At 47.9% G+C, this 26,595-nt stretch overlaps 1 protein-coding gene and 1 non-coding gene across 3 annotated transcripts in view; one reads left to right on the top strand and one right to left on the bottom strand.

Annotated features, from left to right (window-relative positions):
* The window catches only part of plekhh1 (pleckstrin homology domain containing, family H (with MyTH4 domain) member 1), a 130,323-nt gene that overhangs the window by 49,297 nt on the left and 54,431 nt on the right, over positions 1 to 26,595 (top strand). For both annotated transcript variants that reach the window (XM_052020199.1, XM_052020207.1), the window contains exons 6-11: positions 4,102 to 4,183; positions 8,480 to 9,450; positions 15,283 to 15,361; positions 20,238 to 20,329; positions 22,725 to 22,875; positions 25,021 to 25,160. In XM_052020199.1, the coding sequence (XP_051876159.1) occupies positions 4,102 to 4,183; positions 8,480 to 9,450; positions 15,283 to 15,361; positions 20,238 to 20,329; positions 22,725 to 22,875; positions 25,021 to 25,160 (1,515 nt within the window). The remainder of the gene's footprint in view (positions 1 to 4,101; positions 4,184 to 8,479; positions 9,451 to 15,282; positions 15,362 to 20,237; positions 20,330 to 22,724; positions 22,876 to 25,020; positions 25,161 to 26,595) is intronic.
* On the bottom strand, positions 12,303 to 12,395 carry LOC127579014 (small nucleolar RNA SNORA17). Its single transcript, XR_007957626.1, has one exon. It is a non-coding gene; the product is annotated as a small nucleolar RNA SNORA17 (small nucleolar RNA).

The following is a 26,595-nucleotide window of genomic DNA, read 5'->3' on the forward strand; positions in this document are numbered from 1 at the left end:
AGCCTGATAATCTGCATCCCAGAGTGCTCAAAGACGTTGCCATGGAAATAGTGGATGCATCGATTGTCATCTTTTAACAGTCTGTAGATTATGCAATGGTTCCTGTAGATTGGGGAGGGGGGGAACTATTTTGAAAAAGGTGTGAAACAAAACAGGGAACACAGAGGAATTAGCCTCACATCATGATAGGAAAGTGCCCAGGGTGCAATGAAGTTCCTTGCTTGCCTGAAGTTCCCAGAGTAAACAGTGCAAATGGTAATAATAAATGCAACAATAAATACAGTGACGAGCACAAAACAACAGAATGGTGCAAGATACGACAGAATGGTGCAAGGAATGGTCTTTTATAAATGATGTGATAACAGGACATTTTGAAAATATCAGTGGCATTCGACAAAGTCAACATGGATTTGTGAAAGGGAAGTCATGCTTGAGAAACCTACTGAAGTATTTTGGGATGTAAATGCCACAAATAATTTGGGAGAACCAGTGGAAGAGGCGCATTTGGGTTTTCAGAAGGCTTTAGATAAAGTCTCCCATAATAGGTGAACATGCAAAATCGGAATGTATAGGATTGGGGATAATCGCGGATTGAAAGTTGTTTGATAGACTGGAAACGGAGAGCAGGTGTTACATGGAGTGGCAGGCAGTGACTAGTGTGATTCCACAGGAATCAGTGCTTGGACCCCAGCTATTCATGATACATCTCAATGGCTGGCTGAGGGAACTGGATGTAATGTTTCTAATACAGAACTGGGCCAAATTGTGAGTTGTGAGCAGGATGGCAAGAGGCTTCAAGACGATTTAGACAGGTTGAGTGAGTGGGCAACTACATGGCAGATGCAATATAGATGGATCTTTAGAACTCTCCTTAGGGTGATGCAGTGTCTTTGAATATTTATAAGGCAGGATTAGAACGATAAATTGGTTTATTATCTTTACGTGTACCAAGGTACAGTGAAAAACTAGATTTTGCATGCCGTCCATACAGATCATATCATCACATCAGTGCATTGTGGTAGTACAAGGGAAAACAATAACAGAATGCAGAATAAAGTGTCACAGTTACAGAGAAAGTGCAATGAAGGCAAGGCCATAATGAGGTAGGTTGTGAGGTCAAGAGTCCATCTTATCGTACAAGAGGTCCGTTCAATAGTCTTTTAACAGCAGGGTAGAAGCTGTCCTTGAGCCTGGTGGTATGTGCTTTCAGGCTTTTGTATCTTCCTTGATAAGCAAGGGGGTGAAGGGCTACTGGGAGTAGCTGAGAATGCAGAGCCGAGGTTACAACTAGTTCAAATCCTGCTCACGTTGAATGGGAGAGCAGATTCGAGGGGCCACTCCTAAGATTGTCTGTTCATATGTCCTTAATGGCATCTGATGTAATAGGAGTAGATTTGTAATAATTGTCATGGGAGATTGCTGCTGACAATGCTGTGTACTTTTATGCACTGAGATAGAGCCAAGCCTTTCAAAAACTATATTGCTTCAGACGCAGTTGGACTTAAAGACGTCAGGAGAAACAGACGCAGAACAGGACAGGTGAGCCACAGCCTCGCTCAGTACGTCATCCAATCAGCAGCCACCATGGCTTTCGATGCAACATGCACAAAATGCTGGAGGAACTCAGCAGGTCAGGCAGCACCTATTGGAGGGAAATAAACAGTCAACGTTTCGGGTCGAGACCCTTCATCAGGACTGGAAGGGAAGAGGGCAGAAGCCAGAATAAAAAGGGAGGGGGGGAGGAGCACAAGCTGGTAGGTGATAGATGAGTCCAGGTGAGGGGGGGAGGTAGGTAGGTGGGAGAGGGGGGATGAAAGGGAGTGATGTGAGAAGCTGAGAGGTGATAGGTAGAAGAGGCAAAGGGCAGAAGAAGAAAGAATCTGGTAGGAAAGGACAGCAGACCATGGTACAAAGGGGAGGAGGTAGGGAGTAGATGGGCAGGTCATGAGGGCAGGGGAGGGAAAGAGAAGGAGATGAGGGGGGTCACAGGAATGAGGGAAAACAAAGGGGGGGGTGGAGAATAAAAGGAGGGGAGGGGTTACCGGAAGTTAGAGAAATCGATGTTGATGCTGTCAGGTTGGAGACAACCAAGGAGGAATATGAGGTGCTGTTCCTCCAGCCTGTGTCTGGCCTCAAAGTGGCAGCAGAGGAGGTCGTGGATAGACATGTTGGTATGGGAATGGGATGTGGAATTGAAGTGGGGTGGCCACCGGGAAATCCTGGCTGTTGTGGCAGACGGAGCGAAGGTGCTAAACGAAGTGGACACCCAATCCGTGTCAGGTCTCACCAATGTAGAGGAGGCTGCACCAGATGCAATAAGGGACACCCTCGGAGTCACAGATGAAGCGCTGCCTCACCTGGAAGGACTGTCTGGGGCCCTGAATGGTGGTGAGGGAGGAGGTGTAGGGACAGGTGTAGCACTTTGCATGGTTGCAGGGATACGGACCGGAGGGTCATCAGTGGGGAGGGAGGAGTGGACAAGGGAGTCGCGGAGAGGGCAGTCCCTGTGGAAAGCGGAAGGGGGCAGGGGAAGATGTGCCTGGTGGTGGGATCCCGTTGGAGGTGGCAGAAGTTGCAGATGTGTTGGATGCAGAGGCTCATGGTAGGTGAGGACAAAGGGAACCCTGTCCCTGTTATGTCAGGGGGTGGGGGCGGGATGGGGTGAGGGCAGACATGTGGGAAATGGAGGAGATGCTGGTGAGGGCTGCATTGATGGTGGTGGAAGGGAAACCCCATTTACTGAAAAAAAGAGGACATCTTAGATGTCCTGGAATGGAAAGCCTCATCACGGGAACAGATGTGGTGGAACTGAGAGAAGGGGATGACATCCTTGCAAGTGATGGGGTAGGAAGACCTTGACTACACCTCGTCCCACCCTGTCATATGAAAGGATGCTGTCCCCTTCTCTCAGTTTCTTTCATCCCCCGTCCCCCACCTATCTACCATCCCCCTCTCAACTGGACTGGCCTATCACGTGCCAGCTTGTGCTCCTTTCCCTACCTTTTTATTCTGGCTTCTGCCCTCTTCCCTTCCAGTCCTGGTGAAGGGTCTTGACCTGCAACGTCGACTGTTTATTTCCCTCCATAGATGCTGCCTGACCTGCTGAGTTCCTCCAGCATTTCATGTGTGTTGCTCCAGATTCCAGCATCTGCAGAATCTCTCTTGTGTCATGGTATTCGATCCACTTTCTTGTGTTCCACATCTTTCTCCTGCCCGATGGGCAACAACAACCTCTATTTGCATAGCGGCCAACGTGCTTCACAGGAGAAAAACAGACTTGAAGCAAAGCCGCTTGAGATATGAGAGTCGTCGGTTGAAAGTTTTGTCAGAGAGAGAGAGAGAGAGAGAGAGAGAGAGAGATTTTCAGGAGAATTGCACGGGGCTGTGATTGGCAACCAAAGGCATGGCTGACAATGGGGGAACGATTACATTATGGGATGAGCAAGAAGCCAGAGTGAGACAGGTTCTTAAAGAGTTGTGGGCCAAGAGGAGGTTGTAAAGGTGGAGGGAATGGGGTGAGACTGTGGAGAGAGTTGAAAACAAGAAGGAGAGTTTTAAAACTAAGGTATTGTTTAACTTGGAGCCACTGGAGGTCATGAGCAACAGGAGTGATGAATGAACAGCTCACAGAATGAGTTAGTACTTGGTCATCATCGCAAGAGCGGAACGGAGATGCACTAGGTTCAGTCCTGACCTCGGGTCCTGTCTGAGTGAAGTTTGCACGTCCTCCCTGTGACTGCATGGATTTCCTCCGACTGCTCCAGTTTCCTCCCACATCCCAAAAATGTGCTGGGTGGTGGGTTAATTAGCCACTGTAAATTACCCCTAGTATGACAGTGGGTGGTCGGAGAAACAGGAGGAGTTGACGGGGATGTGACAGAGACTAGATTACAGGGAAATAAGTGAAAAATTGGGACTGATGACATTGCTCTGAGAGTTAGCATAGACTCGATGGACAAATGGCCTACTATGTCATAAGGAAATATAAAAATATGGAAACTGTATTAGGGTTGGTTGAAACAGTTTGTGGTATCTGGACGACGAGGTAGATGATGTGCAAACATAACCTTCACTCCCTTCTTGTTTTGCTTTTTGTTATAGCTGGAATTCGAGAACTATCAACTCAAAGTAACCACCCGCAAGCAAGCTGAAGAAATCCAGGCCCTGCAAAACAAGATTCAAGGTACTGACGTTCCTTCCTTTACTTAACGTGGATAATTCCAGTTTTGGCTGAGGTGCTCTGGTCCTGCTACTGAAGCACAGAGGAAGTAGATGCTTTTTTGAAAGATCAGGAAATTGAGGGCTATGGGGACTTGGCACAGAAGAGGAGATGAGTCCTGGGGGCAGATCAGCCATAATCGTATTGAATGATGGGGTAGGCTCGAAGGGCCGAGTGGCCTGCTCCTATTTTCTTATGTACTGATACCCAAATCTCTTCGGCCATCAGCACTTTTAATACTTACTTTTCACTTAACAGAAAATAAACCTTTTTTTCCCCCATTCTTCTTTCCAAAGTTTCATATTTCACTCCTTCAGTCATCGTCTTCAAATGGACAAGACTTAACTAGCCCTTTGAAATTTCGGAGTCCCCTTCACAGCTCATTGCCACCTGGATGTGTATTGTCAGCAAGCTTGTATATATTACTTTTGGTTCTCTTATCTCAGCCATTAACCTGGATTGTTAGTAGTCATAGTGGTAGAGCATGGAACAGGCCCTTCAGCCCATGCAGTCCACCGCAACCATCAATCATCCATTTACGTTGATCCTATATTAATCCCATGTTTTTTCCATTCTCATCAACTCCTTCCCCCAGTTTCTACCACTCACCTACATGCTAGGGGCAATTTGCAGTGGCTAGTTAATACACTAGCCCGCACAGCTTTGGGATGTGGGAGGAATCAGCAGCATCTGGAGGAAACCCACAGGGTCACAGGGAGAACGTCCGAATGTCACACACAGAGCACCGGAAGTCAGGATTGAACCTGGGTCACTGGAGCTGTGAGGCAGCAGCTCTACCAGCTGTGCCACTGTGCCGCCAATAGCTGAGGACCCAGCTCTGACTCCTATAGCCCCTTCCTCATATTGTTGCAGCTTCCCAGCCTGAAAACAACCTCTGTTTTCTGCCCTGGCCAATTCTCCATTCACGCTAATGTACCTTACTCCCACCCAATGAGCCATAATCCGGTGTAACAACAGATCACCTTCTGAACATCGAGGTATACTAGTTCACTTTGATCCATCCTGTTAATCACACCAAAATATAAACTTGTCAAATGCAATTTGCCTTGCATAAGGAATAGATAGAGTCAAAATGTCCTGTTAAGTGTACCCAAGTGCCCTGTTTTATCGCTTCTGTAATTCCAGCGACTAATGTATGACTTGTGAACAAGGAGCTTTACTGACACCATGTCAAGGGAAGACGCATCAAGACCAGGGTGGGTTTTGAGGTGGAGAAGCAGAGAGGGAGTTCTTTGGGGGGTTTTTTAGTATGTCCGAGGGTGGTGAAAAGGAGCAGCTCTTTCTGTATTCTCCTTTCCTCTCACCCTGCCTAGTGGGAGTGGAGAATGAACTCTTTCACCTTCTGACTAAGAGGCAGGAGTGGTATCTCTAAACCTTCAATCCCCAATAACAGCGGTGAAGGACATCAAAGTGTACCAGTTGCATTTGGTTGGTTTAACAAATGCTTAATCTTGGAGTTCAATGTTTGACTGCTTCCCATAATATTCCACTTTATAACTAAATGACTCATTAGAAACCAGTGATCGATTTACAACTCTGATATGTAATCCATTGCTTTGTTATTCAGTAACTAGGGATTAACAGGTAGGAATGTTAACTTTAAATTGGGCTAATCAGATATTGTTGACCTATTAGCTGAGTTGAAGGCCAAGACAGATAGTAATTCTTTTTGTTTTCCAATGAGGAAAATGAGCCAAGGATTGGAACTAATAGATTTTCTTTTACTTGTCAGGTTGAAAAAACAATGGGCGCAAATTCCTCTCCCCACTTTAGCAAACCTAAACAAGATCTGGTCACTGCTTATATTAATGGCTGGGAGTTAAAGAGTCATAGAGGGATACAGCACAGTAACAGACCCTTCGGCCCACTGAATCCATGCCAGCCTTCAAGCACCCATTTACACTAACCGATTTTATCCTCCCCAAATTCCTATTAACTCTTTCCCCCCCCTCACCCCACACCCCCCCCCCCCCTTCCAGGTTCTACCACTCACCTACACACTAGGGTCAATTTACAGTGACCAAGACATTCTTCCACAAACAATGTTTTCAATGTTAGGCTCAACACCCATGTCCTCAAAGCTTGTCTAAAAGCATAGGGTAAAGGTGACTGGAGCTGAGGTAGGCCATGTAGCCTCACAACTAGCCTCCGTTGATCAGTAAGATCAGGACTGATCTCCTACCTGAATTCTGTCTGCATGTACTTTGACCAACCACATAGTACACTAGATTAAGCAAAGTGCGCATTCCACATATATTTCTGCACTCCAGTACAGGTCCTCCCCAGGTTACGACAGGGTTCTGTTCCTGATAACTGTTCATAATATGGACAGTTCACAAGTCAGAAATGCGACTGTGAACTGAGTTCCCACCTGGCAGAAGATGCCTGCAGCAGCCAGCAAATCCATCCCTCTGGTCTCCCTAATGCTTGCTCGTATGTGCGGGCTGTACATAAGCTGGGCGTTCATAACCTGGGGAGGACCTGTGTGTGCCATGTCTCCAGTAACTATTCTCATCGCCAACATTCAGTTTACTTAGGAAGTCTTACAGAGGGAGTGGTGTCTTGTTGAGGGAGCTCTCCCTGCATCACCAAGAAACCTGGCACTGGTCTGCACAGGATCTGTCAGGTTGGGGACAGTTGAGAGGGAAAGGAACACAGAAACCACCAGATGGTTCCTGGGGGCATAATTGAAGGTTGCACAAATTTGATTCATGTGTATATTATCTAAAATAACAGTGATTTAACAGTCGCAATCAAAAGGAATAGGTAGATGTGGAAAGATACTATTTCCTCTGGTGAGTGAATCTAGAACGAGAACATAATCTTCAAATGAGAGCTAGACCACTTAGCTGAGAAGGCAGGAAGGGCATTTTCACCAAGGTTGATGGAAACCTGGATGTTGTTTTCCTTCCAAAGAAGGATGTTTAAGCAACATGGAGACTGATGATTGTCTTGCTGGGTCAGGGTATAAAGCAAATTCAACTGCAACACAGCAATGATCTAATTGATTGAATGAATAGGTTTAAGGCGATGACACCTTGCATCTGTTATTAAAGAATGGTGAAGTTGATTTAGATTTTGCTTAAACAGTTTCAACCATTGTGACTGAGTACTACGAATAGCACAGACTTATGAGTTGCTTGGGTGGAGTCTTTTAATATGGTGCAGACTGCAACAGTTGCCCCCTGCCTACTCCCTGCCCATTATACCCTCTTTCCCCCAGCAAGGTCCCAGTTAGAACTGTGACTGTTGTGGAGGAGGTCAGGTGGATTTTGGATATCGGAGTTGGATGGGGTGGTGGAGAGGGTTTGGGATTGTAATCCTTGTCTGTGCTCCCTCTCATGCTCGTGCTTAATATCTATCCCTCCCCTCCTCTTCCTGTACCCCTGAAAAAGCCCCCGTTGCTTTGCTTTTGCAGGGGATTATTGACAGTCCTCTTGCTGGCACTGTCCTATCACAGCACCCAAATCCCAACGTCAACAAGCACCTCCATTCCAATCCCAATGCAGATTGGCCCATGCCCTCCTACAGGATCCCAATCTCGCCCCCCCCTTCAGGTCACCACCCCCTCTGTATATACCTGCCCCACCACCATCATCCTGCCATCACACCGCCCCCCCCCCCCCGTCTTTGCACTCTGACCTTCCCCACCTCCCACCCACTCCCACAATGTCTCTGGCATTGTACCCAAGATAAGCACTGGTCAGACTGTGCCAACCTCATCCTTGCCCGTTGATACTGGAGCTACTGGCTGATATCCTGCTGGAATCCTTGGAGCCAATTGATCCAAGTAATACCACCAATTCAATGGTGAGAGAAGAAGGGTGAATGTGCACAGCCTTTTTCCCAGGGTTGGGGAAATCAAGAACTAAAGGGCGTAGGTTTAAGGTGAGAAGGGAGAGATTTAACGGGAACCTGAGGGGCAACTTTTTCACCCAGAGGGTGGTCCGTATATGGAATGAACTGCCAGAGGAAGTGGTGGAGGCAGGTACATTAACAATGTTTAAAAGGCACTTGGACAGGTACATGGATAGGAAAGGTTTCGAGGGGTATGGGGCAAATGGGACCAGCTTAGATGGGCATCTTGGTTGGCATGGACCAGTTGGGCCAAAGGGCCTGTTTCTGTGCTGTATGACTCTGACTCCATGACTCCATAACAGCCAACCCCCACCCCAACACAGAGATGGCACTACCAACTGGTGCATTTGTCAGTAACTGGATTGCTTTTATGTTGAACAGATTTACAAGGCAAGAGGCCGGTGGCTGATGTGACAGAGGTCTCCGGCTCTCCTCCCGGGCCCCCGACTCCTCGGACCCCTACTCCGCCAGAGAAGCCCGACCAGGCCGCAAAGCTGCCCCCTGAGGGCAAGAAGGAGCTGCGTCAGGAGGGAAGCGACCCGGCAGGTGAAGGGAGCCCAGGAGGGGAAGCAGATCAGGGCACCTGCAGTCCGACCCAAGCAGCGTCAAGCCCCTGCGGTTGGGATCAGGGGGGTTTGCTCCTCAACGGCGAGTTGCAGGGGTCGGCAGACAACTCGGAGTTTGAGGGAGCGAGGGTTGAGCACGCCAAGCCGCAGAGGGTGGCCAAGGAGATCCCGAAAACAGCCTTGGATGACCAGAGTGGGTCGGTCCCACCGACTGCCGCACAGAAGGAGGTTTCCCCCGATGAACTCGACGGCAGGTTCCGCTCGCAAAGACTGAACTCCCACTCGCCTTCAAGCGAGACCAACGTGACAAACCTCCAGCTCCCCACTGGGCTGGCACCCAAACTGTCCTTGCCACCCTCGCCCAGACCCAAAGCTGCTGCACCCACACTACTGACCCTGGCCACCAAGAAAGGCAGCGCGGGCACCAGTATGACCCTGCCCAAGGTCAGGACCCCACTGGTACCAAGGGACAGCATCCAGCTGGCAAAGAAGCACTACAGCCAGCCCCAAGCTGGCGCCGAGAGGTTCAACCACGTCATCTCCATTGACATCTCCTCCTTCAAGCCCGCGGCCTCCTCACCGCTGGCCGTCCAGGTGCAGGAGACAGACATTGACGACGTCTCCGAGCAGATGGAGACAGACGAGAGCACCGCCGCTCCTGAGCCAGAGCTCACCCTCCCCGACCCGCCCGGCGTGTCAGGGGAGGAGGCCCTTGATCCTGATTGTGCCAAGCGTGTCTCCACCAACAAGCCCCCGCCCCCACCGCTGCACCGCTTCCCTTCATGGGTAAGGTTACTTCACTGGACCTTGTGGACCTCTCACCCCTGCCCCAGACAAACTATACCCTCAGGACATCAGAGCACTGTTATTCCCACCAGGATAGAGTGTCTCTATACTGTTCCCCAGTGCAATGGTCCTCCAGTAAAAGACTGCTCGATTGTCCACATTTCATATTTCCTGAAAACAAAGTCTAGTCAGCCCATCAAGTCTATGCTGGCCCTCAAGAGCAATCCCATCAGTCCCATTCCCCAACATTCCTCTGTCACCTAATCTCTCTCTCATGCCCATCAACATCTCCCTCCAAACCCCCCCCCCCCCCAGATTCTACCACTCACCCACACACTAGGGGCAATTTTCAGTGGCCAATTAACCTACCAATCTGCATGATTTTGGGATGTGGGAGGAAACTGGAGTCCCCAGGGGAAACGCACACAGAACATGCAAACTTGACACAGACAGCACCCAAGGTCAGGATTGAACCCGGGTCACTGGAGCTGTGAGACAGCAGCACGAACTACACGCCACTTTGCCAATTTAATGGGGCTCAAGAAACCCTTTCCGCCACTGTAAAGGTCCATGTTTACCTCACATCTAATGCAGAGGGGATCTTTTAACAGCCCTCTCAGACTTACAAGGCTCCAACCCCATTTATACTGAGACTGCATCTCCCCCACCCCTTCCTACTTTGGCAGGACACTCATCCCCCATAAATCTAGGAAAATGGGACTGTCTTCCACATCCCAAATACAGTAAAACTCCAGGTAAAGTTCAAGGGAGCTCAGGAAACCCAACCGCATAGATTTAAGTGGTGTGAGGAGTCGGGGCCCGGTGAGTGGTTGGGGCAAGTGGTGAGTGGAACTCGCTCTCACTCTCTGTCTCACTCTTCCCCCCTCCCTCTCTCTTCCCCCTCTCTCTCCCATGCGCTCCCTCTCTCCCCTGCCCCCCTTCCCCCTTCCCCCCACCTTCCTCACTGTCCTTCCCAATGCTACCACATCGATGTGACAACTAAATGACTGCTGACATTTTACGTCCCCAGCACACCCTGCTTCCCCCACCACCAGTCGCTATCAAATAACCATATCCATCCGTCATTTTGGAATGTAAGAGGTGTGACTGTGCCAAGGTTTCCATTTACACAGCTGTGATGTGTTGCAAAGAATTCTAACTGAGTGATCCTCAGCATTATTTAGGGCCCGGTTCTGGAGCATCTCCCTGGTGCACAGCGTACTTGAATTCTTGTTAATGGGTGCTGTCCACATCCCTGGCTCATTTTCAAGCTTAAAGTATTACTCTACATCCGTGCCCTGTTCCAGCTGAGGTGTTGAGCCTGGATGGTGCCTGTGGCCAGACACATGCATCAACTTCCAAAGGTAGAAACCTTCACAACAGCCCACCCCCACAGTAGTCGGGCACGGGAGGTGATTATGCAGCTCCTTGGCTTAAACAACTGTCTGAATCCACAAATATAAGCCATTTCTTCCGAAAAGCAGGAAAAGAACAATTACTGGAATGACATGTCTGAGCTTTCCATTTTGTTCCTGCCAAAGCTCGTTATTGTGCGGATGATCCGAGGCTTCCGGCTGACAGCAGCACAGGCGAGTCTAGACAAGCCTCGCTTGTACTTGGGAGGCTGCGGAACAGCCAGCGTAAAGAACAAGACAGCTCACACATCCGTGATGAACTGTCTCTGTGTGCAGAATGTTGTGTCTCTCTCAAAGCCGTTTCAAGTGTTAAACATGATATGGTCTGCTCCTGTCTGCAGGGTAATTTCCCTCTCTACAGACAGGCTGGGTGTGTCCAATGGCTTGTCTAAGTATGTAGAATGGCGTGACTCTCGGGTGTAGGATGGTTTGTATATATTTCTCTCTGGATCAAACGTGGCTTCTCCCTCTGTGTAGAATAGCATATCATTGTATGTAACAAGCCCAGGGGCACAAGAGAAACTGCAGATGCTGGAATCTGGAGCAACAATCACTAGATTCAGGAATGGTTCCAGAGGACTGGAAAATCGCAAATGTCACTCCACTCTTTAAGAAGGGACAGAGGCAAAAGATAGGAAATTATAGGCCAGTTAGCCTGACAGTGGTTGGTAAGCTATTAGAGTCCATTACTAAGGATGAGCTTTCAGGGTACTTGGAAACACATGACAAAATAGGCCGAAGTCAGCATGGTTTCCTTAAGGGGAAACCTTGCCTGACAAATCTGTTGGAATTCTTTGAGGAAGTAATAGGCAGGATAGACAATGGAGAGTCAGGGGATGTTGTTCACTTGGATTTTCAGAAGGCCTTTGACAAGGTGCTGCACATGAGGCTACTAAACAAGATAGGAGCCCATGGTATTACAGGAAAGGTACTAGCATGAATAGAAGATTGGCTCTAGCAGAAGGCAAAGAGTGGGAATAAAGGGGGCCTTTTCTGGTTGGCTGCCGGTGACTAGTGGTGTTCTGCAGGGGTCGGTGTTGGGTCCGCTACTTTTCACGTTATATGTTAATGATCTGGATGACGGAATTGATGGCTTTGTGGCCAGGTTTGCAGATGGTACAAAGATAGGTGGAGGGGCAGGTAGCGTTGAGGAAGCAGGGAGTCTGCAGAAGGACTTGGAAAGGTTGGGAGAATGGGCAAAGAAATGGCAGATGGAATACAGCATAGGGAAGTGTACGGTCATGCAATTTGGTGGAAGGACTAAAGGCGTAGACTATTTTCTAAACAGGGAGCGAATTCAGAAATCAGAAGTGCAAAGGGACTTGGGAGTCCTAGTGCAGGATAACCCCTCCGTTTTTGTTCATAAAGTGGCTAATCCAGCAACTAGAATCGCTGTTCTCTGCAGACACAGTGACTCTCCCTGGATGTTTCTGGAATGGTGTGTTTCTGTACATGACTCCCATCTCCATAGGTAGGACAGCGAATCTGTACACAGAATCTCTTCTCTCCACATAGAGGGCTTTCTGAGGGACACAGTTGTGCAGGCAGAGTGCTTTATATTTAGGAAGGTTCACAAGAATGATCCCAGGACTGAAAGGCTTGACCTGTGAGGAGTGTTTGATATCTCTGGGCCTGTACTTGATGGGAGTTCAGAAGGGTGGGGGTGGGGTGGGGAGGCGGGAGGTGGGATCTCATTGAAACCTACCGGATACTGAAAGGCCTGGATAGAGTGGACGTGGGAGGATGTTTCCATTTGTAGGAGAGTCCAGGATCCAAGGGCATAGCCTCAGAATAAAGGGATGTCCCTTTAAAACTGAGATGAGGAGGAATTTCTTCAGCCAGAGGGTGGTGAATTTGGAAATTGTTGCTACAGAGGAATGTGGAGGCCAAGTCATTGGGTGTATTTAGGCAGAGACGGATAGGTTCTTGATTGGTGAAAGGGGTTAAGGGTTACAGGGAGAAGGCAGGAGAATGGGGTTGAAAAAAAAATCGGCAATGATCGAATGGCAGAGCAGACTCGATGGGCCAAATGGCCTAATTCTGTTCCTATATCTTATGAAGGCTTCTCTGAATGTGCAATGCCTTATCTCAGCAGGTGGAATAGTATGTCTCTCTCTGTGCATTGGCTCATCTTTGCATGTAGCATGGGTTTTCTGTGTCATGTGTCTTCTTTATATGTAGCTTACGTTGTCGTTGTGTGTTGAATGGTTCTATATAGGATGATTTCTCCATACAGAATGTTCATTAACTCAGTATGTAGAGTAGTACAATGTATGTTGCGTGGCTTGCCCCTGTACATAGAGTGCCTTGCGTCTATTTAATGCCTCACAGTTAAATGGAGCTTGGCATCTCTCTCCATATTGTGGCCCGTCCCTCAGTGCGAAGCCCCTCCTCTCTGAGTGTGGGATCTGTCTACCTCACCAAGCTGATACAAAGCGATCTTTCATGACCCAGTTCCCTGTGTCTTTGTGCTGGGGAAATGTTCTAGGGAGCCCATCTGATGCTTCGGTGCACAGCTTGTTGTGTGGAGAACATAATACATTCCCAGTGCTCCGCTGTGGCATTTTGAGTGCCTCAATGTCCTGCCGAGGAACAGTGGAGTGACTGTGGAGAAGTTACCAAGGCATCTGCCTCTCAGTTCTTAGAAGGGAGGTTGATGCCTCTCCTTGAGCTGAAGGGTACAAACCTTTACAGTCATCTCACCTGAGAAGGAATATTGGGTGCGGAGGCATTTACTAAATATGTTCCTCGTGTTGATGTCACACTTTGCTGCCTTTTATCTGCACAGCTGGTAGAGTCACTGTCTCACAGCTCCAGTGAGCTGGCTTCAGTCCTGACCTCCGGTGCTGTCTGTGTGGAGTTTGACCTTCCCTCGGGTGCTCCAGTTACCCCCCCCCCAATCCAAAAGACGTGCAGGTTGGTGGGTTAATTGGCCGCTGTAAATTGCCCCTAGCGTGTGGGGGAGTTGAGGGGAATGTGGGGATGTGGGGTGAATAAAAGGGATTAGTGTAAGTGGGTGCTTGATGGTCAGCAGATAGTCAGTGGGTTGAAATGCTGTTTGACTACAAGTTTATGATAAGAATTTGATTGTGTTTGATTTATAAATTAATAGCAAATTAAACAGTGATCTGGGAAAAAGTGAAGTCTTATTGATTATAGAGCAATGAGTTTTCCACTGTGTAGATTAATGTAAGAGGTTCAGATTGATAACTTGAAATGTGCTCAAAAATGGTAAAAGGAGCAGGCTATTCGGCCCTTCTGGCCTGCTCTATCACTCAGTGTGATCATCCCTGATCCTGCGTCTCAGTACCACATCCCCAGTCTCCCCCCCCCCCCCCCCCCCCCAAGTCCCTTAATGCCTTTTGTGTCCAGAAATCTATCTATCCCCTTTAATTATATTCAGCAGCTTGGCCTCCATTGCCTACTGTGGCGGAGAATTCCACAGGTTCTCCACCCCTCTGAGTGAAGAAATGTCTCATCTCGCCCCTGAATGTGTTACATCATATCCTGAGACCGTGATCAGGAGCCTCTAGGTGACGGATAAGAGGGAGAACGGTTTGCAGAGGTGAAACTGGAAGAGCGCTCACCCACACTGGACACAGAAGGATGATCAGATTGATAGCTCATTCCCAGTTTTATGAGTCTTGGTGCTTCTTTGTCAGAATGGTCTGTCTGTAGAAATACGTCCCCACAACATCTTTCAAGACCTCAGAACTTCTCAAGGGCTTCGCAGCCCTTGACAGGCTTGGTTGCTGCTCTAATAGAGGAATCTTATAGACAGTAATAGGAAGCATATAGGTTGTAACATATTGTGTGCTCCAGAGAACACAAGTGTTATGTGACCAAGTAATCTGTCTTGGTGCAAAAAACCAAACTGCTGGAGGAAGTCAGTGGGTCAAGCAGGATCTGTGGTGGGGGCGAGGAATTGTCCACACTTTGGGTCAAGACCCTGCATCAGGACGCCGACCATTCCTTTCCCCCCACAGATGCTGCTCGACCCACTGAGTTCCTCCAGCAGTTTGTTTTTTGCTCCATTTTCCAGCATCTGCAGTCTCTTGTGTGTCCAATCTGTTTTGATGCCAGATAATGGTCTTTTACTTTTACCATGTGGGTTTAAAATAGCACCTCTGACATTCTGGCCTTCCCTCGGCACTGAGCAGCCGGAATATTCTCCCCCCCCCCCCCCGAGTCCCTAAAGTGGGACCTGAACATGCAACCCTTTGATCTGGGCAGAAGTTGCTACCTGCTGACTCACAGCTGGCTAAATATAGTTAAGAACCATGAGCAAGACCATGATGGCTGTACAGTTACACCCCTTCCCTTTTCGGGATGAGTTATTTAACTTGGGATGCAGGAATTGAGTCCCAAGATGGAACAGTGTGTTGCCCCCAATGAGCCTTTCCCCTTGCCTTTCCAGGAGGGTCGAATCTACGCCCTGGCGAAATCAGGCATGAGGATGTCGGAAGTGACCTTTGGAGCTAGTCCCTCTAAGAGACGTAAGTGTGTTTGTTCAAGTAAAGCCGTCCATTGGCTTTGTGAGCTCATCCACCTGTATTGCACTCACAGCAGGGTAGTTGTTTCCCAGAGGTGGCTGTGACTGTGCAGTCCAGTCATTTACCACAAAGACCAGTGCTTTATTTGACTCTGGTGCGGCCTGTCTTGGAGCCCCAAGCTACAAACATTATTGGTATTTGGTTTATTATTGTCATGTGTACCAAGGTACAGTGAAAAACTTTGTTTTGCATGCCAGTTCATTTCACATCCGGACATTGAGGTAATACGAGGGAAAAGCAATAACAGAAATCAGAATATAATGTTACAGTTACAGAGAAAGTGCAGTGCAGGCCTATGACGATGTATATTTGAGGTCAAGAGTCCATCTTATCGTACTAGGAGACCGTTCAATGGTCTTATAACAGACGGATAGAAGCTGTCCTTGACCCTGGTGGTATGTACTGTCAAAACAGCAGGGATGCTTAGAAATTGACCAGTAACCCATTGCATGTAGGAGAACAAAGAAGGACTGGGTACATCACTTCTCACAACCTTAGGATATCCCAAAGAGCTCAACAGCTAATTAACTGCTTTTTAAACTGTGGCCACTGGAATTGCAGCAACAGTGTGGCCTGACAGGTAGCAGGTAATCTGTATAATTTGCTAATTCTGACCTGGACACTAGAGGGACCTTGCTTGGTCTTTTCCAAATAGTACCATGGGATCTTTCTCATCCATTGTGGAAGGGTTGTTGAGTCCTCAGTTTAACACGGAAAGATGGCATGAATTAATGTGCAACGTTCCTCGTTACTGAACTGGGGGCTTCAGCCTTGAATATCTTCTGATGTGTCTGGAGCAGGGCTTGAACCTTCTCAGAAGTGAGAGTTCCATGCAGTGAGTCACAGCTGGGACATGCTATCGTCAAAGTTGGCAATGTACTTACTAGTCGGTAAGTTGTGCTTAGTAGCAGGATAATAACTGTGTGTTTGTTAGCATTAGCATTAGAATCAGATTTATTATCACTGACTTATATGCTGTGAAATTTGTTGTTTTGTGGTAACAGTACAGTGCAAAGGCATAAAATTACTATAAATTACAAAAATAAATAGTGCAATAAAGAAGGAATAATGAGGTGGTCTTCATGGATCTGGCTGAGTCTATAACCCTCTGCAAACCTGTGCAATTGAGCGTCCATACCAGTCTCTGAAGCAACCAGTCAGAATGCTCTCTACCATACATCTATAGAAATTTGTAAAAAGTCTTTGGTGATCTACTGAATCTCCTCACTCATTTCATGAATGTGCACTTATACCCGGGTGCATGACCATGCTGTGTCCATCAGTATGTTGTAGCCAGACCCAGTGTGTGTGTACATGTGACCTTACATTGGGTAGAACACCTGGGGTCTCAAGCAGTTATAGATTAACATCCCAGACACTACTAGACAAACCCAGGAGAAAGATTAATTCAAACTTGGTTTGAATTGATGGTGGTCTGGCCAGGGTTAGTGGTTTGGTTAAATCGAAGAGCACTGGTTGGAGAAACTTGGATTGTTTTCTCTGGAGGCTGAGGGGGTGACCTGTTAGAAATATATAAATCTATGAGAGGCAAAGACAGAATAAACAGAGTCTTTTCCCCAGAGTGGAAAGTCAAATACTGGAGGGCGTAGGTTAAAGGTGAGAGGGGGAAAGCTTAAAGGGGATGTGTGAGGCAAGTTTTTTACACAGGGAGTGGTAGGTGCCTGGAACGTGCTGCCAGGGGAGGCGGTGGAAGCAGATACGACAACAACACTTAAGAGGCGTTTAGACAGACATGAACAGGGATATGGATGACATGCAGGCAGATGGGATTATTTTAACTTGGCTTCATGATTGGCACAGACATCGAGGGCCAAAGGGCCTGTTCCTGTGCTGTGAGATGTAACTTCATGTGGCCATGCATGGCACAGACATTTAACAGAGTTCTCCTAGGGGAGTGGGGGGGGGGGGGGCGGTTGGTGGGGGGGTCTCAGGTTGTCAGGGCTGATTAGTGGGAGCGGCGATCTCCACTCAACCGCTGCAGCCCACGTTCCAGATCAAAGGGAAAGGTCGTGTGTCTCCCCCTCCCTCCACCCCCGAATTAACCCAAGGTATGCAGGCTGAATTCACTGGCAAATCCTCACCAGTTCAGCTTCAAAGCCCTAAATAAACACAAGGCTGAGAGAGATGGGAACTGAGACTGGATGTGAAGTAGGGTCAGTAACATTTGAAGGAAGCAAAGAGATGGCAGTGAAAGATCAAGGGTTCTGCCATCTGCCTTTTGACTGGGTGCTATTTCTGTCTCCTGTCTATTTTCAGTTGGAATCGATGGTTTTGTGGTGTGTTACACTCTCCACGCAGTTAAGGGAGGGAAGGAGGGAGCAGCTTTTGAAATCCAAGTAGTTTTTAATCCCCTGTAGCTGCCATCATCTCTGATCACAACCAGGATGGAGAGGGATGACTACATTCCCTTGGAAAATACTAGATGAGTGGGAATTTCAATCCTCCAGCTGACTTAACCTGTGTCCAAGCCTCCAGCTCCCTTGATTTTTACTCGAGTTTTCAGATTGCTTTCAGATTTTTGAGTCCCAGCAGGATGGGGTCCAATGGTATCATCAGAACATTGAGAGTGATTTTAATTCGGTGTTGATCAGGAAAGAAGTGGCCCTCTTACACTGGAGAGAGCCAACCCCAGACAGGAGGGCGTAGAAGTACGGACTGGTAGATTGGTTTAACTTCATGTGGCTGGGAGCAGTAGGAAAGGTTAATCTTCCAGTGTTGTGGCTCCCCCTCCTGGAGGGTCATGGGAGGTGTTGACAGGGGTGTGATGCTTCCTCCTGTGGGAGAGCCAAGAACTGGGGATTGCCCCTTCAAAATAAGGTATTGCCCATTTAAGGCAGAGATAAGGTGAAATTTTTTTTTCTCTGTGAGTCTTTGGAGCTCTCTTCCTCAAGGGGCGATGGAAGCAAGAGTCATTGAACGTCTTAAAGGCAACAGTAGATAAACTTTTGAAAAGCAGGGGGGTGAAAAGATCACGGGAGGTAGGTGGGAACGCGGAGAGTCGAACCATTGTCACATGGCCGGTTGCTTCACCTTGAGTGGGATACTTTTGGTCGTACTTGCTAAACCCCCTTCGCCCCCAGACAGGGTCACCTCGATGTCTCCCCTTGGGATCAGCCGTAACCTTATTAAATGGCAGAACAGGCTTGAGGGGCTGAGTGGTCTACTCCTGCTCCTGTTTTCTTATGTTCTTGTGTTCTGATTGGTATGTTGGTTTGTCCTTACCCGATTGTCCTCCAGAATGCAGCATGTGCTGACGGTGGAGGACGTGACCCTCAGAGCTTTTGCAATCATATGTCCCAACAGAATCCACCAAATACTGGCCTATTCTCAATTCCCATCAACTGTGACCAGGCCCAGTTTTGCTAGGGGCATCCAATGGGTGTCCAAAGCAACTGCCTGTTCCCAGCTTTGAAACTCTGTCACTGTGGGAACTTGGCTGCCATGCTGTAAATTGGACCCCATTTGGGGGGGGTTTTAGTTGGGGTTGTGCCGGGGCTACCCTATCCCTTTTCCGACCAGCTCCATGGGCAAAGAGACAGGAGAGACCTGGAAGAGGAATGCACATCAGGGAGCTCGCGACAATGGCCTGGGCTGGCACCAGAATCGCCACCCTTCACCCATGTTTGTCCCCCTTGCCCTCCTGGTTCCATGCACCCACTTCACACACAGGTTTCTCCCCAGCCCACCCCACCCCCCAGCCCCCAATCTAGTTCCAACTGCTGTTAACCTCTCCCCTAATGGTTCCTATTCTCACCTCCTTTACTTATCAGAATCTAGCACCAGTAGCGCTTTGTGTTCCTATTTATCCCCCTTCAGCAGCTAGAGAAGCAAAGGAGTGCAGACGCTGGAATCTAGATGAAAAACACGATGATGCTGGAGGAACTCAGCAGGCCAGGCAGCATCCATGGAGAAAAGCAGGCGGTCAGCATTTCTTTTGTCCACAGATCACTGCTGTGCTTTTCCCTCCTATATATTGGGCATCCCTTTTTCCTATCTTCAGTCCTGAAGAAGGGTCCTGACCTGAAACGTTGACCGCCTGCTTTTCTCCACGGATGCTGCCTGGCCTGCTGAGTTCCTCCAGCATCGTCGTGTTTTTCCCCTCCGGCAGCTGCCCCCTATCTTCACACTCCCCTCCCCCAGACGTGCTCCATCTGTTTGTTTTTCCTGTTTTTGCTCTCTCTCTGTCTGCCTCCATCTATCATTCACCTGGCACTATCTCCCAACTCCACCCCCGCTCACCTCCCATACCTGGCACTATCTGCCTGCCATCTCACACCCCTCCTCAGTCCACCAGTCGCCTCGGAATCCTTTCTTGCCACTCCCCTTCTCCTCTTTATACTGACCATCTCCCCCTCTCCATTCTCAGTCCTGCTGCAGGGTCTTGACCCGAAACATCGACAGTTCCTTTCCTCCCACAGATGCTGCTCGACCCGCTGAGTTCCTCCAGCAGATTGTTTGATACTCCAGACTCCAGCATCTACAATCTCTTGTGTCTCCCCACTCTGTCATCACTACCATCGTCGGGACTTGCCCAGCTTGACTTTGAGGCTCGGTCTCATTGACTCCCCAATAGGGACAACTTGGCACAGTAGTTAGACGAGCCCGTGGGCTTATAAACATAAGGGGCCATGGGGGGTGGGCGGGGGGTGTGGTACCTATTGCTGATAGATTGAGGCAAGTTGGTCAGAGATTCAGGTAGTATCAGGAAGTAAGACACTCCTGGCTGGGACGTGCAAACCAAGCATCAAGCTCTTTGTTCTTTTGTTAACCTTCTCCATTTCTCTGCTTTGTTCCCCAGTGTCGAACCTTCCAGCAAGTATCACATCTGGCCCCTTCACTCACCTCATCTACAAGAACGTGACTGTTCCTGTCTACACCACATTGAAAGGGGTAAGAACGATGATCAGTTTTGCGTAAGCTGTAGGCCAGGTGCAAGCCTCGAACATAGTGAGGACTTGCACCAAACCCTTTGTTGTACCTTGGAGCCAAGCTGCTGGGAGACTGGGGCCACTCCTTGTAGCAGCGTGGAAGGGCAGCTATGTGATACCAATGTTGTTTTCTTAATTAAAAACAGAAAATGCTGGAAATGCTCAGCAGGTCAGGCATCATCTGTGGAGAGAGAACCAGAGTTAACGTTTCAGTTCGAAGACCCTTCGTCAGAAGTGGGAAAGAGCAAACACAAGTTAGTTTAGGGAGGGATGGATAGGAGAAAGAGAATATCCCTGGGTGAGGCCAGGATCACCATGGGGACACACCGTTGATGATGCCATTTGATGGATAGGTTAATGAGGGTGTTGGGGAGAGAGAGAAGATGCAAACGAACGGATATATAAAAGCTGGTATTTTTTTTTATTATCACGTGTACCCAGAAACAGTGAAAAACTTTGTTTGTATGCCATCCAGGCAGACCATGTCATACATAACTACATCAAAGTAGTAAAAAGAAAACAGAATGCAGAATATAGTGTTGTAGTTACAGAGAAAGTGCAGAGCAGGTCGGGGTAGTAGGGAGTGCCCAGCAGACCAGGCATGTCAGTGGAGGGAGAAAACCTAAGTTAATATTACAGATGGAGGACATGCAGCAGGAATGGTCAGTTCTGAAACAGAACAAGAGCGCAAGTTGCCTGAAATAGTTGAATTTGACTTCAAGGACAGAAGGCTACAACATGCCCAATAGAAGGAGGTGCTGTTCCTTGAACTTATGTGGGGCCTCATTGACACAGTGCTAGAGGTCACAGACAGGCCAGAGTGGCTTGGCTTTCCAATTCATGGGCATTCCTGGCAAGGCTGGCATCCATTGGAGGCTACAAGTAGATGGCTGCCTTCTTCCACTGCCGTAGTCCATGTGGCTGAGGACTGAGTTATCATGGATCACAACAGGAGGCCCACTCCTGAAGGTGAAGCCTCAGTACCTCCAATAGGAGGTACAACGGGGCCCAAGACCAATTCCTGCCTTACCCCCACTAGTCACAACCCACCAACTTGAGAAAGATCCATTCTTTGCTTCCTGTCTGTTTACCGAGAATCAATCTGTGGCTGTAACACTACCCCCAACTCAGTATGCTCTAACCCCCTGTGCGGCACCTTATCAAAAGCCTTCTGAAAATCTAAATACACCACATCTACTAGACCCCCCCTCCCCCCCTCAGCTACTCTACTAATCATATCCTAAAAGAACTAATGACATACTACAATGGTGGGGCACTGAGTTTTTGTCAAATGTTCTTTTGTTTTTACTTTGTTTGCATGTTTGTTAAGTTAATGGAAGTTTAAATTGTAAAATTTCCTACTTGAAAATGGACATAGTCACGTTTGAAAATAGGTGAAGTACATTTATTACATTATGAAGGACTGTTTAGAAAGTAAACAAAAGGCCAAAAACCCAGCAAGGCTGGCAACCTGAAATAAGAACAGGATCTGCTGAAAACACCCAGAAAGTCAGGCAGCATCTGCAGCAGGAGAATAAAATTTGAGGATATAGATTTAGGGTGAGGGATAAGAGTGGATCTGAGGGAGACCTTCATCACCCACAGAGTGGTGACTACCTGGAATACACTGCCGGAGAGAGTGGTGGAAGCAGGTTCACTGACATCATTTAGGAAGTGTCTAGATGAGCACTTGCATCGCCCAGGCATAGAAGGGCAGAATGATGGTATTAGTACAGATGGGTGCCCACTGGTCAGCATGTTTAGTGGGCAGAATGGCCTGTTTCCATGCTGTATAAATGTATGAGAATCGGGGGGGGGGGGGGGGAGGAGTAGATGCGTATGTGAGAGAAAATAGGTTACAGTCAGACATGGGGGTTTGGGATTGCTCTCTGAGCTGATACAGGTTGGTAGGTTAACTGGCCGCTGTAACTTGTTCCTCGTGTAAGTACCTGATAGAATCTGGGGGTGTGATTGTGGGGAGTGGGGGTAGGTGATGGGAATGTGGGGAGAATAAAATGGGTTAGGATAGTATTAGTTGCAAGAGGGTGCTTGATGGTGGTCACGAACTTGATGGGCCAAAGAGCCTGTTTCCTGGATGTATCTCTCTATGATTCTATCACAACTAATGAGTGTGCAAAAACAAAAGGCAATTTTTAAAAATTATTTTTCTCTTACCTTTTGACCTGTGGGTAAGTAACAATTAACCCTTGGAGAACTGACACCGACCCTCCAGTGTCCGAGTGCTCAACCCCATGTGTCAGACCCAGGCAAAGAGCTGCGGCCCAGGCAGGTTGGTGTGTGGTAGAAGTCATTGCCGTTCAAAGTAACATTGCCTTCACCTTGACGGAATTTGACAGAAAGCCACGCAGATCAGCAACATTCCCTTCCCCGATGAGTCCTCTGGATCCGACGATGACAGCAGTTCCCAAGCCAGCTTCCGAACATCCACCGCAGGATCCGAGTCAAGGAAAACCAATGGCCCCGGGAGCCCCCGAGCTGTGAAAAGAGGTGGGTGATCAACAAGATCTGGCCTCCAAGTTCAGTGAGTGAAATTTTCTTCGACGTCACAGCCGTTGTCACCTTAGGATGCTGCAGGAAGTGAGGCACCATTGCAGCAGATTCCTTTAAAGTGGCATCACAGGTAGGCAGGGTGATGAAGAAGGGCTTTGGCATGCTGGCCTTCATCAGTCAGGGCATTGATTTTAGAAGTTGGGATGTTATGTTGGAATTGTACAAGACATTGGTGTTTGGAATATTCTGTTCAATTTTGGTCACCCTGCTGTAGGAAAGATGCCATTAAGATGGAAAGAATGCAGAGGAGATTTACAAGGATGTTGCCAGGACTCGAGGGACTAAGTTATGGAGAGAGGTTGAGCAGGTTGGGACTTTTTTTTATTGGAGTGTTGGAGAATGATGATTTATGAGGAGAATGACATGTATAAAATCATGAGGGGCATAGATAGGATGAATACGCACAGTCTGTTCCCCAAAGTTGGGGAATCAAGAACTAGAGGGCAGAGATTTAAGGTGAGAGGGGAGAGATTTAATAGGAACCTGAGGGGCAACTTTTTCATCCAGAGACTGCTCAGTATATGGAACGAGCTGCCAGAGGGAGTGGTTGAGGCAGGTACAGTAACAACATTTAAGACACTTGGACAGGAACATGGATAGGAAAGGTTTAGTGGGATATGGGCGAAACACAGGCAAATGGGACTAGTTTAGATGGGAATCTTGGTCAGCATGGACCAGTTGGGCCGAAGAGCTGTTTCCTTGCTGTATGACTCTATCAGAAAACGCAGCAAAATATCTGCAAGAAAGGAGGTCTCACCAATGTAAATTTGGATGACCAGAGGCATTGTATGCTAGAGAGCATGATTCTAAAGGAGATACAAGAACACAGATCTGGTGGGCTATGTGCATTGTTTGATCAAAGTCACAGGCCAGGTTGAGAACGTTTTTAAGAAGGCAAACAGTATCCTGACCTTTATAAGCAGAGGCATAAAAGACGGAAGGAGTGATGGAACTTTATAGAACACTGGCTGGGACACGGCTGGAGTACTGTGTCCAGTTCTGGGCACCACACTTTAGGGAAGATGTTAAAGACTTTGGAGAGGGTCCAGAAGAAATTTACTAAAAAAATTCTAGGGACAAGGAACTTCAGTTATGTAGCTGTGTTTCTTCTCCTTGGAACAGAGGAGGTTGCGAGGGCGAATGATCGAGGTATTTACAATCAAGAAAGATATAAGTAGAATAGACAGAAACAGTTCCCACTGGTGTAAGAGGGCAAAGAACGAGGTGATTGGTGGAAAGAACCAAATGTGACATGAAGAAAAACATTTTTATGCGGCACACCCTTAAGGTCTAGAATGCAGTCGCAGGGGCAGGGACAGCGGTGGAGGCAGATACACTGGTAGCACTGGAAAGGGAGCTGGATAAGTATCTGATAGAAAAGAACCAGCAGCACTCTTGGGAGAGGGCAAGAAATTGAGACTGGCTGAATACCTCTGGCAGTGGAGTCGGTATGCTTGATGGGCCAAATGGACTGTGCTATAACCACTCTGATTCCTGTACAAAGCTGACCAATGGGTTGTCTGTGTCTGACTGGGCAACGTACAGAAGTTCTTGAGGGACGGAATGGCCTGTGTGCCCTCTCTAGGAGGGGATGGTCCAATTGCCATGGTTAGACATGAAATGATGGCAAGAGTCCTGCAAGGTGAATGTGGCCTTGAAGTTAGAGTTGGGCTGTTTGGTGCAAAGGAAGGAAGCGTGTCCCTGTAATGGGATGGTGGACTTCAGTTCTGTAGATAAAGTGGAGAAGTTGTGGTTCTTCTTAGAACTAAGGAGGTTGACAGGATGAATGATTGAGGTATTTACAGTCATAAAGGATATAGGCAGAATAGGCAGAACCTCTTCCCACTGGTGGAAGAAACAGCAGGCAAAGAAAGAGGCGACTGGCAGAAAGAAAGCTTATGGAAGCTTGTGAAATGTGGACGGGTCACTAGCTGGAGTGAACATGGAGTTATCCTCATGATCTGATGGAGTGGTCAAGCCATCTCCCCTTCATTGGTCCAATCCCTCCAGTAACTGTTCCACTGTGTGCACCTGAGCCCATGAGTGAGAGGGATGGAACTCATGATGCGTCTCTCTCCTCAGGCGTCTCCATGTCCTCCGTCAGCTCAGAAAGCGATTATGCCATCCCTCCTGATGCCTGTTCCGTGGACAGTGATTATTCCGAGCCCGAGCACAAGCTCCTCAGGACCTGTTCCGTCTACTCTACCGAGAGCAACTGCAACGTAAGTTGTGAGCAGACCTCGCTCACTCTCTCTCTCTCTCTTTTCCAATCTTTTTATTGAATTTCAAATTAATTCAAATTAATATACATAACATTAATAATTATACACATGGTGCGAAGAGATCGGGATAACAATAATAACAGTTAATATTTATACTCACAAGGAGTAAAATATATAATCTGGACCTCCCGCTCTCTTGCTAAGTGAGCATGATACAAAAAAGAAATTGAAAAGAAATTTGATTATATGAAAAGAAAACCCCCAAATCAAAAAAAGTATAATAATAAACAAAAGCAAAACAAAAACTGGACTGATGTTTCTTCGGTTACAAAAAACATTATTATGTTGTTAGCTCCGCTCCTCTATATTCAAAGGTTACTCTCTCTCTCTCTCTCTCTCTCTCTCTCTCTCCCTCCCTCCCTCCCTCCCTCCCCCCCCCCCCCCCCCCCCCCCCCCCCCCCCCCCCGGTACATTAGAGCCTTGAATAGAGGATTGGTCCTCAGTTGCAATGATTGGAGGATCTTGGGAAACAATCACTTAATAATGATATTAGTCCAGCTGTACAAACTCCATCTACTATCAGTCCTCTCTCTCAGACCCTTATAAATCACTTCACCAGGCCCTTTCAATGGGTGTTGTAGACCTAATCAGACCCTGACATATGCAAATGAAAGCCATTTTGCATATTGACCGTAATGTTAAGGGCGGATACAGTTGTGGATAGTGGCTTTGAAAACCAAAGCGACATGCATTTCCACTGCACCTTTTTTCCCCATACAAGTTCCCAGGAGCTTCACAGAAGCTGTATCAAACCCATTTTGACCCCAGTCTCCCAAGGAGGTTATGGGATAGATGATCAACAGCATGGTCGAAGACTTATTGAGGGAACGAGAGGCAGAAGGGTTTGGGAAGGACATTCGAGAGCTTGGGGCCCAGGCATGGCAGCCAGTGGTGGAACAACAGGAATTGGGAGGTGCACAAGAGGCAAGAAGTACCAAGGCGATTGTTTTAGTGAAAGATGGAAAATGGAGTGGGGGTGTTTCTGGCAAGTGGGCCGTATACTTGGTGCCTACGTAATCGCTGGTTGCCCATGGCATGAGCTTTCCCGGAAGTGCTGAAACCTCATTGCCTTATGGGTAGGGAGGTTGTAAGCCGAAGGTGAAGGCCTTCAGTCTTTCCCAGGGCTGATTGGATAGAAAGTGTCATCGTATGACCTCTCTCCTCTGTCTGCATGACATGATTGGATGGGAAGTGTCATCACATGATAATGCCCCACCACCATCTCTCCACAACACAATTGAGCAAGATGTGTGATCACGTCACCTTCTACCTCCCTTCAGAACGCTCCTAGATATTGCCTGGGTGGCCTCAGCTACCTACCCTCCCTCGGGAAGTTGGTGTATGGTTTTCCTTACTGTCCTCTCACACCACATTC

This window comes from Pristis pectinata, chromosome 1 (genome assembly GCF_009764475.1).
Source record: "Pristis pectinata isolate sPriPec2 chromosome 1, sPriPec2.1.pri, whole genome shotgun sequence".
Classification (NCBI taxonomy): domain Eukaryota; kingdom Metazoa; phylum Chordata; class Chondrichthyes; order Rhinopristiformes; family Pristidae; genus Pristis; species Pristis pectinata.